The following is an 11,281-nucleotide window of genomic DNA, read 5'->3' on the forward strand; positions in this document are numbered from 1 at the left end:
AGACCCTACACACATCCATACTCTTGGTTCCTCCCACTCATTGCATGGACAACTGAGCCACTTTGTGACTTCTTTGCTGAATTACAACAGCTTATACAGAAAGACTGTTTTAAAATAAACCATTAATTTTTGTTTCATGCTGAATGTTATCCCACCATCCACCAAGTTTGAAGTACTATGTCCATCATGGAAGCTTTCCCCCATCCATCCCTGTTGGAGCACGCACCGCTGGGGCACTTAATCACCCGGAGAAGTGCCAGGCAGCAGCAGGGCAATTCAAAACAGCCAGCACCGACTTCAGTCTGCAGGGTGGGAAGGGGGGTGGCCGTGCCAGCACCCACCCCTCACAAAGCTCCTTTGCCTCGCCGCTCACTGCTGCAAGCACTGGCTCTGCAGCCCCAGTGGGACGCTGCCCTGTGCCGTTATTCAGCTCACCTCGGACTTTCTCACCGGTAATGTGATGGCATGGTGGGGTCTAACTTCAGCAGCTGCAATATCCCTGCCTCTCTTGACCTAAACCCAGTGGGGACAGAGCAAGGACAGGGTGTCACGGAGACGGGCAGACTTGACATAGAAGAAGAGAGTAAGCAGAGCTCTCAGCGGTGCGACCAGGAAACAAAGCAAAGTTCATTGCCAGCATTAATTACAAAGCCTCCAGGTACAGGAGCTTCATGCCATTTACTGGAAGGACAGGCCGTGATTCCTCTCTTGTGCACCATGATGCAGGTACTTTCACTTCTCGTCCTTCTGCATTCCCCACCCTGTCTCCCTTTGGCACATCAGCACCATCACAGGCAGGAATAATCCCTAAGTGACTGTATCAGTGGATCAAGTTACCTGTACGCTCAGCGGTGCCGCTTTCAGCAGCAGCGGTGTCACTGCATCAGGGTACGCAAGGCAGGTACGCAAGGCGGGTACGCCTCCATCCCAGGCTAGAGATAAGATGGAGGTTAAATTTTAGCACTTTCTGCTGGCAAAAGAATAGCCCCTACCGAAAAACTATGCCCCAAAATCCTTCAGGGGATTGATACTAGCTCACTGCATTACAAAATGTTCTAAAGCTACTACTAAAATTGAACAAACATTAAAAAAAGATGTACTAAAGTGTAATTTATTCAGTGTAAATTCAAAGGAGATTCCACCATTCATTACAGGATCATACACTGGGCCTCGCTGCTGTACTCCACGATATAGGCAGGGTAAATCTGGTGCTTCTCAAAGATGACAAATATGGAAGGGTCTGTCGGGTCATCCACGCAGCTGTCGTAAAGTCTGTTTGAATTGCCAGCTTTGGGTGGAGGGCGAAGGTATTCGGGGTTTCCCCGAACAAAGTCTCCAACAAGAACTTGCGCTACAAACATTCTGTAGCGGCCACTCTGAGAGGAACAGTACTCGTGAGAATAGCTGGCGTCTCTGGCAAAGTAGCTTCCTAGGGACCAGAAAAAGCCACAGGTAAGACAATACATCAACCGAGGAAGAAACATCTGCTATCGGCACTTTGGCAGCCCCAGGTAGCTCTACTCGCATCCTCGCAAGGTGTTTCCACATGGGCTTATTTTAAAGCATCAACAGACACATTTTGCCATCAACCTCCCAGTCCCGCCTGTCCAAGAGCTTTGCTGACCTGAGGCAAGGAGGGATGTTTTTAGCCCCTCCTGAAAGGGGATTGCTGCTGATGCTGCCTGCAGCGGTGCAGAAGCACACAGGGGAGAGTGCCCTAATGGCAGGAGTGTGGGGGTCAGGGACAGTCAGCCGCCTTGCACCCACCCACCAGCCTGGCCGGGGTCTGCAGCCCGTGCTGCTATGGCTCCTGAACCCACACTTCTGCACTTGTACCTTTTCCATACATTGTCCCATGTGTCCCACAGATCCTCCAGTCGAAGTTCTGCTCACAGATGGCAGGCATGCGGGACAGACTCGTCCCGTGGAACAGGAGCCGCTCATCCACCCATTTCGATTTATTGAGCTTCTTCATCTGCTCCTTTTGCCTAGGGACAAAAAAAAAAAAAAAAGAATGACATATTACCCTGGTTCAAACGAGGACAATTTCCTAACTCAACTCCTCCTACTTTTGGGTCATGGAGGAACAGTGACACAAACCACTCTCAGTGGGGTTACTGCCGGCTTTGCACTTCTGTTGGTACCCTGCTGCACAGCTGGCTCCTTCCAGCAAAACAAAAAGTTCTCAGCATCGCTATGGACTGTGTCACCCACCACTTCATACCACATTAGAGAGTAGGGAGACAAACATCTCTTGACTGGGAATTGGTCAGTTCCCAGGTTATATAAATCCTGAATGCATAAATATGGTTATAAAACTGAGCTGTATGAAGCCACAGTGAAGACTGTATAATCTCTACCCCTATCTTTATCACATAAAAAGTCCCTTTTTTTTTTTTAAACTCCTGTGTGGAAGAGACTAAACCAAAAAGAATAAATTTGAGATACCACAGCTCAGCCATGGTGAAGGAAAATAATTTTCTTTTTGAAGAACACTAGCAAGAACCACACACACAACCTGTTAGGTCACGCAATAAAAGGCTCGTTTCTACGCACACAGAAGAGCACAGAGACAACCCCAATAACCCGATCACAGAGAGAGAAGCCCCAGCCCTGGCCCCTCCCAGGGCTGCCCCACGGGAGCCTCAGCCCCAGGGACCAGGGGGACACCCAGCACTGTGAGCAATCGAAAGGGTCAAGAGCAGCTCACGGGCGTAAGGAGGGTACTGCCTATGAGAGTATGAGACTTGTTATGGGACAGAGAGGAAGAGCATTTGGGCACTGCACAAGACTTATAATGGGATGTTTAACAGAGGAACTGTAGGTGGGAGAAGAGAAGGACCAAGATGGTCTGAGGGGGAACAAACATGGGAAAATAGATGGATAAGAGGGTAAAAAGGGCTGGTCGTGTATAAACAGGCAACTATCTGGCCAGTACACTTGTCTGGCCATGCCCTGTGCCTGATCAGCGCAGTCTGCCCTATCTTCTCATTAAACTCCATTTCTAACTCTTACCTGGGTGATGGACTCTCCAGTCTGTGTGCAAGCATGTGTATGGGGGTCTGGCTGGAGCAACTGGAGTGGAACCTTGGGTCACAGGAGCTGCATGACCACAGCACCAACAACTGCAGCAAGCAAGGATGTGTGTGTCAGTGTGTGATCACTAGCCAATATCAAGCTGGACAGCCAGTGAGGAGGGTAGCTGGCCTGGGAACCAGGTTTCAGAACAGTCATAAGTCTGGGCCAGATGCTGGAGAGACCAGAAGGTCTGAGCTTGTTTACCAGAGGGACCAGGAGGTCCGGGCCAACCACTGAAGACACCATGAAGTCTATAGAGACCTATTTGCATGTGTGTGTGTCTATGCAGAACGTAACTGGAGACGAAAGGACCTAGGGGCCAGCACATGGGTAGGCTGAGTGTCAAAGACCAGCTCCTGGAGGGACCCATACCTGTACGTATGTTCCAGTAACAGGCTTTCATCCCGATCAGCCGGACGAAGGGAACAGGATGAGGCTGTTGGTGCTGTTTATGATTGCATGAGTGCTGTGTTGGTTTTTGTGGCCAGCTGTGTGCATATCCATACGTTTTGTGTGTATGCGTGTGTTTGTGCCTGTGTGCCTACTGGGAACCTGTGCTGAACGTCGCTACCAGCCAGACCCGGGCACGCAGATACGTGGCAGTCTCACCTCTGCTGGGATGCTGGATTTGGCAACTCCTAATACAGAGTGTGGAGGACAATAGGTCAGGAAATACCAGTCTTCTGCTACCACCAGGATAATGAAATAAAATGGATACAAACCACTGAAAAACTTGCCAAAGTGTTGGGTTCTGGATCCTCTGTAGTTGGTGGATGCAGTAATCTTTCATCGTCTTCTCAAACAGCCTTTTAATTTTTCCATATTCATGGGAAGTGTAACTGAGCTGTACCAACTGAAAATTTTAAAAACACCAAAAATAAGGTATTACTGATAGTAACAACTCCCAGTCCTTCCAAAGGACTCGTCAACCTCCTCACATCAGAGGAAAAGCCCTGCCATTAAAATCACAAGCTTCTCCTGTCTTTCCAGTTAACCATCCTCTCCCCACCTTCGCCCCTACTCCGCATGCTGGAAGCGGGAGGGAAATGAGTGCAATCCCACACGAGCTTCCTTCAGTGGACTCACCTCTGCATCTAGATTATTTTTACTTTAGAGTAACCTAAAGATGAAATGCAGCAGTATTCAGGCTGGAGAAGAGTGAATATCAGTTTCACCTTAATTTGACACCCTAGCTCCTTCTAGCTCCTTCCCTACAGGGCTAAGCCCTAGTTTTACCACGGCAAATAACATTTTGCCTCAAATCGACAAAGGAAATACTACAACACCCCTTTAAGATGCAATTCATCCAGTTTATCACAGGATCAGGTGCCTTGGGAGGGTGCAAAGGACAGGTCAGACCAGTAATGGCCAAAAGGGCCTTTCTTACCCTGCGTGGTGTATGTAGGGGGTCTCAGAGAGCCTCCCAGGAGACATAGATCTATTCCGAATGTAAAACTGTCAGTCTTGTTTCACGTCATAGTTGCTTATTTTATAAGACATTTAAAAGCTGGGAACATCTCAAGTGCCTTGGGTCATGTTCTCAGAAAAATCAGTACAGGACACAGTTCACCCTACCCATTGGAGAGCTGGAAGGACCTACCTTGAACCCGACTTCAGGCAGTGCAGATTGGTCCCATTGTGGAGGACAGACAGAAAACGGTAGAGTCATGTTTTGGCTGCAGAAAAGAAAAAGGAGCAAGTCAGTCCATGATACTCCTAACCAAATCCCCCTTCCAGAGGATCCAGCCGCTGGCTCTACGGCAGCCTTCGGGTACCCCTGGATTTTTATTTTTGTTTAACTTTCCACATAACCATTATCCCTTTCTCCAGTTTAGATTTCCACACACATCCTAGTGGCACTAATGCATCTCTTGGCAGGTCAGGACACTGGTAGGAGAGCTTCAAAGGAGAAGCACCATGCTCCTAGCCAGGTGGTTTATACAACTACTCCCAGCTAGTCCTCCACACATGCTGCTCGAACCTCTAGGAAACTGGAGCGTGAGCCCTCTCCCTCCATGTGGCTACTCATCTCTAAATCGCTGGCCAGACGGGTGGCCTGCCCCTACCCATCCCCAGGAACAAGCCTGTCTGGAGGCTGTGGGTGGACAGTTGTGCCCTGCAGGCACTAGTCAGTGCTTAACAACTTCCAGCACTAATGCCCTCCCGGCATGCCTGTTTTAACCCAGCATTAGCATCCATTCAGGAGCTACAGTTTGTTTTCTTTTTGAATCAAGCCACCCTTGGTTGAACCAACCCTTGAATTGAACCCTTGGCTTCAAATGCACTGTCTGCTGGTGAGTTTCTGAAGCAAAGGCGGCTCTTTTTAAAATAAAGCAGTAGCTTAACTAACTTTTGCAGCAGACATGCTCAAATTCTGTCAAGCTGAACTTCCTTTAAAAAAGCCATAAGATAGGGTATCCCAAAAAAGTGCATCCAGTTCACTTCATTTAGAGGGATTTGCTTCTGTGTTTTATTTTATCCTCAGCTTTCCAGGGGATGGCATCTATCTGCTCCACAGTTCTTGGGACTGGCAGTCCCTTGCTCCTACTCTGTGCACAGTTTATTTAGTATTGTTGGGGCATAAATCAAGGAATAAAAATTCCTGGCACAGTTGTGGCAGCCCTCTGTGGCCTTGCTCTCGCAGAGAGAACAAATATACTCTAGGGGTCTCTTACAGCTGCCAGAGACTGCCACCAAACATCCCTCCAGCACACTTCACAGAAGTGTTGCATAATTTACAAATACTGCCACTGCAAAAATTTGCCATTACACCAGACAGCAAAAGTTACCTAAAAATGAATTTAAGAAATCTAAAATTGAATTCTAGACAGGTAGGAGGAACTTCTTAGCAGAAAGATGCTGTCATCTAGAGACATTATTAAATAATGAATGTATATTACCTCCTGTCTTGTCCACCTTGAGAGGACAGAAATTTTGGCAGTCGGGCAACTTTTCTTTGAGTTTCATAGATCAAATTTGTTTGGACCATGTCTTGAAAGAAAAACACAATGATTCAATAATTAGATAATTTATTGTCCAGGGACACACTCTTATGTGTTTAGAAAAAATAAAAAAGGAGGTAGCCCTGAATACCGCGTGGTGGTTCTCTCTCTACCACGCACCGCACTCCATACTTTGAAACCATTCCCGCTTGTGCTGCTTCGGCTTGGAGATCAGCAAGGACAACCACCTGCTAGCATAGGTTGTGAAGCTCAAAGGCAACCAACCACCAACTGCACCTGCACCTGCATTCGCCTCCAGGCTGTTGGCCAGAGAAAACCACATCTGATGTCAGGCCTACAGCAGGGAAGAGTTTTCAGTATGATGGAGGCCATAAATCTAGCTTTCGCGGCAGTGCAGAATTGTTACGTGGTGCTAAGAGGAAAGTCTGCCCTCTCTTCTTGGTCCTGTAACGATATCACAGGGCGCGTGCTGTGTGACATGGCTAATTATCCATTGTTTCCTCCTTTAAACACCACTCCATTTATTCATGCCAGGAAACAGATTTAAAGTTTGGAAAGCTAACAGGAATTTTAAGATGGGTAAATAAATTAGAAACAGAAAAGCATTTCTCATTCTCCCATTCTCTCTCTGTGCAACCACCCCTAAATGTCCCTTTGCTGCACTGTGTGCTTTCTCTCCCCATAACTAGCTTGCAAGATGTCTACCATGGGCTCACTTCTTCACCATTTGACTTTTCAGTGCTTTTTTTTTTTTTTTCCTTTCTCATTTCTCCTCTTTGGTTGTATAAACCAATGTGTAAGCCAGATGCCATGAAGTGTTTACTCTCAGCCTTTCTTCTGAATACACAATATTGTCAGAGATGCTTTTTTGACTATAGATGCACAAGTCTAGAAGCTCAAGTGGGGCATCTCAAAACTGCAGAGAAATGTACATGCTGCTCAAGTTCTGCTTGGAGAAAACTTACAGGAGGAAAAAGACCTGTTCAAAGAAACCCAGACATAGGGTGACAACTCTGCATGAAGGAGGCTACCTTAAAGCCAGCTACACTGTGCACTGAAGTTAAAACCAGGAGATACTTCACCTTCAAAGTTTAACTCATACTTCTGAGAACCAGCCCTGAATAACACAGTGCCTTTGTGGTCAGCTAGAAATTCCTTCTCCAGATCTGCAGATGTTACCGTGGCAGAGTAGTGATCCGGATGCTATAGAAAGAACAAGGAAATTACACCTGTTAGAAACCAGTCTTTGGTTTAGGTGACACTGTGGGGAAACACCAGTGTTTCCCCAGACCCCTATCATGGGATGCCATTTTGAACTAAGTCTCTAAGGCTTCAAGCATTTTGTTCTTCAGCAATGGAGGGGTACCCCACAGAGAACAGCTGCTTGTAACAACAGCAACAAAGCAGCCTTCAGCCTGTGTGGTCAGCTTCAGCCAAAACACATGTGTCATCTCTGGAAAATGCACCCACTTTCAAAGCCAGTCCTTTGAAAACTTTCACAGAGCAGAAGCACTGCTTTGAGGGACACTTAATAAGACAAATCCACCAGGGCATCAGAGCAGCACTGCAAGGGCACCAGCGGCACATGTGAAACACACCAGGTGCAGAACAACGTGCCCTAAATAACTCTCCAAAGATGGCTTAACAAGAGCTTTTGGCATCAACAGCAGATGGATCTCACCTCTTCCCCATACTCAATCCACTCCCCAGAATCATCGAGCCAATACCAGGCGTACTCCATTTCAGGAGCAGATGGATGGATGAGTCAGAAGACACCACAGGTGCAGAAGAGCTGACCGATGCCTGGCTGCTTCCTTGGCCCTAACATCAGAAGAGAAATCCAAATTAAAGTATGGGTCTTTTCCAAAGCTGTCAAATTACATGATAACCCTGGTCTGGTCAGAAGTCTAATCACTTCTCAGAAAAGGAGACCCCTCCAGCTGGGAAGCGCAGGTTTGACCCAGAACCGAGGAACTGATGTTTGTACATTTATGGGGCAGGGTAACCATCACAGAAATGACCCTGAACTATGTGGCTTGGACCTGGGTCACTGTTTTTCTCTAGAATAAGTATTTCTAAAATACACATTGGAAGAAAATACAACTTGACACAATAAACTCAGCTCATTACGTGAAGGCCAGTGGTGCCACCTGGCTAACAGGAGTCAGATTTGGCTTCTAGGCAGTGCGTGATCAGCTGCAGAAGTCAGAATGCCTTCAGAAGGCACTGGGAGCATCACCCCTCCTTTAGCGTTCAGGAAAGCAAAGCTGTCGCTCACAGGTACTCTACCTGGTGCAGGTGCCCAGGTGCTGGCAGCCGGGGGCTGCAGGGGTGGCCTCTGTGAGAAGAGACCAGGGGTGCCCCATGCAGGCACCGGCTCAACAGATCTGCTGTAGACACAGCTGAGCCCATCAGCCAAGCTGGTGGCACCTCTGAGAAAGCTGCCCAGCAGTGAGAAGTGAGGAAAAATGCAAGAGAAACAGCCCTGCAGACACCCAGGTCAGTGAAGAAGGAGGGGAGGGGGTACTCCAGGCACTGAAGCAGAGATTCCCCTGCAGCCCCTAGAGAAGACCATGGTGAAGCAGATTGTCCCCCTGCAGCCTGTGGAGGACCATGGCGGAGCAGATATCCACACTGCAGCCCATGGAGGACCCCATGCTGCAGCATGTGGACATGCCTTGAAGGAAGCTGCAGTCCATGGAGAGAGCCCATGCCAGAGCAAGCTTATCCTGAAGGACTGCAGCCCGTGGGAAGGAGCCATGCTGGAGCGTGGGAAATTTTTGAGGACAATGGAGTGGGAGATGGCAACTCTTATGGACTGAGGTCAATGCTCACTCCCCAGCCCTCCTGTGTCGCTTGGGGGCGGGGATGAGGTGTAAGAGTCAGGAATGAAGGAGTGAAGTTGATCCTGGGAAGAAGAGGGGATGGGGGGGAAGGTGTTGTTCTAATTTTTGTTTCTCACCATCCAAATTATTTTAATTGGCAATAAATTAACTTTCCCCAAGTCTGTTTTGTCCATAAGAGTAATTGGTAAGTGATCTCCCTGTCTTTATCTCAACCCATGAACTTTTCCATCTTACTTTCTCCCCTGTCCTGTTGTGGAGGGGTAGTGAGAGCGCGGCTGGGTGGGTGCCTGGCAGCCAGCCAAGGTCAAATTCCAGGGGGAATCACTTACCAGCAAAGTCTCTGCTCTGCGCTCTACCCTGGAGACACAGCACCTGTAAAGAGAAGCAGCTGAAACAGGTAGCCACCAATAATTCAGCTTCTGAGGATTTTACTTTGCTTGCTGCTGTGCTTCGGCCTCCTTTGAATGTCCCAGTTTTGGACCCAGACGTTTTTCTATGCATCTCATCACTTTGCTGCTCCTACAACCTTACCCTATTGTGGAGCACGTACACACAGCCGAGACCTGCCCACCTGCCTGCCGTGGAGTTTGCAAGGGTCTGTGGCTGAGCTACTCAGAGCTGCTCAAAGAATTTGAACACAGTATTCAAACAGAAACTGGAAATGATCATTTATCTGGCTCTGATGCCCTTCATGCTTTGGCAGGGATCACGGGTATTCAGAGCAGGCTAATCAGAGGAAATCATTATAGGAGGAGCTCCCTTACAGAGGTGGTTACAGTACAAAAGTCCACGAACAAAGGCTTGGCAGCCCCTGGACTGCCAGAACAAAGAGCGAGGAAGGACCGGAGTTTCCTTGCAGCCTTAGCTTGTTCCACTGCTGTCTTCAGACCACGGTTGCTCTTTGTACACAGTAACACCAGCCAGGCCTGTTCCTAGAAAAATGCTCCCAATTCATTTTCTCTCAAATCCCATTGCAGGAGATTCATGAGATCCAGCACTCCCGGGAGCTTTTTTTGGATGTGGCTGTTCCTTCTCTCCTCTCTGCACAGCGGTGCGCTGCTGCTGCTGCTGCTGCGGCAGAGGAATTTGAAGTTTGTGGATACCAAGTGTGGGATTTGAGGGGGTGGAGGGGAAACGGAGAGGAAAGCGGGGGAGTGGGGTGGGATGATATTTCCAGCCAGCTTTTCTCCATTGCTCCCCCCATCCCTGTTCCCTCTCTTCCCACTCCACGGATGGGTGCTAACCCCTGCCAGCTCCCCTGCCGAGACCTAGGGCTCCCAGTCTGCCCCATCAGCTTTCCAAAATGTCCAGTTGTGCCCTACTTTCACTTTCACTTGCTAGCATTTCTGCTCCTTGCAGGGATTGTCCACTCACCAACTAACACCAACTAGAAAGAAACAGAGGTGAAACACTTAATGAAGCAGACAGAAGTATTTCACTGGCAAGACAGGTAGTGTCCTTCGCCTTTTGCTGAAGATTTCGCTATCTTTTTGTGCAACTGAGTGGATACCCTGTAAATTTGCTTTTTATATCTCCACAGGAATAGCTTTATGCAGAGGAAATTCTATACATAAAAAGCAACCTCATGCCACCTTTTCTTTTACACACTTCCTCCTCATTCGGAAGAAAGGGTGAATTAATGAAGATATAAACACAGCTTACAGTATGACTAACTGCAAGCAGTTATCCTTCCAGCAGACCTTAAAGCCAAGCCCAGAAACCATGAAATCCCCAGCTTCCTCTGTCTCCCTCCCTGCCCTCCCTCCCAGCTCAGCGGCACCCCAGGAAAGCTGTCAGAGCCCGGCACATGCTGCTCCCCGGCTCCCCTACTCACGGTCCTGCCGTCGGGCTGCCCAGCCACCGCCCCCGGGAGCGGAGGGCATTAGCCACGCCAGTCGGACAAGTCCTCTGAACCCTTGCTCCGCATGGGAAAGGTCCCCCGGGTGCACTAAGACCTTAAGAAGTAAAATACAACTGGCCTGTGAGAGCTCCTTGTGAACTCCCAACTGCACGCCTCTACCTCGCTGTCTCTCTCAGAGCGTCTCTCCGCGGGACGTCATGGATGCCTTTCTGCTAGCCACTGGCCCTTAGGAAACGGAGCTGAGTAACATTTCCTTCTGGTTATTGCGCCATACGCACACGCATCTGCCAGGCGTGAGCAGAGCAGCCAGGCACAGCTGATGTTTTTGGCAGATGCATCAGTAAAATCAACGTCCCTACGAACCGGCATAGTTTATCCCCATCGCTTGGTTCCTGTCGTTGTGCGCCAGCACTTACCTGGCCCCCATTCCTCCCATCCTTCCAGTGGCCGGGGATATTCAGGACCTTGTCCTTTCAAGATTCCTGCCGGGAGCAGCTTCTGCTGAACATCATTCTTTGAAAGCCAAAAGCTGG

The 11,281-nt window shown here is 48.7% G+C and overlaps 1 protein-coding gene across 2 annotated transcripts; it reads right to left on the minus strand.

The window, feature by feature from the left end:
* Positions 1 to 1,095: 1,095 nt before the first annotated feature.
* LOC142410502 (protein mono-ADP-ribosyltransferase PARP12-like) lies at positions 1,096 to 10,956 on the minus strand. 2 transcript variants are annotated; one of them, XM_075503196.1, is made up of 9 exons: positions 10,722 to 10,956; positions 9,217 to 9,259; positions 7,723 to 7,862; positions 7,124 to 7,244; positions 5,979 to 6,069; positions 4,679 to 4,754; positions 3,801 to 3,931; positions 1,837 to 1,988; positions 1,096 to 1,429 (listed from the first exon to the last, which is right to left on the minus strand). In XM_075503196.1, the coding sequence occupies exons 3-9, from the start codon at positions 7,780 to 7,782 to the stop codon at positions 1,149 to 1,151; spliced, it is 912 nt and encodes a 303-aa protein (XP_075359311.1). In that variant the 5' UTR covers positions 7,783 to 7,862; positions 9,217 to 9,259; positions 10,722 to 10,956; the 3' UTR covers positions 1,096 to 1,148. The 2 variants fall into 2 exon arrangements, with proteins under 2 accessions (XP_075359311.1, XP_075359302.1); XM_075503187.1 differs by lacking the exon at positions 10,722 to 10,956 and adding an exon at positions 9,652 to 9,666.
* Between the last annotated feature and the right edge of the window lie 325 nt (positions 10,957 to 11,281).

Source organism: Mycteria americana, chromosome 1 (assembly GCF_035582795.1).
Source record: "Mycteria americana isolate JAX WOST 10 ecotype Jacksonville Zoo and Gardens chromosome 1, USCA_MyAme_1.0, whole genome shotgun sequence".
NCBI lineage: Eukaryota > Metazoa > Chordata > Aves > Ciconiiformes > Ciconiidae > Mycteria > Mycteria americana.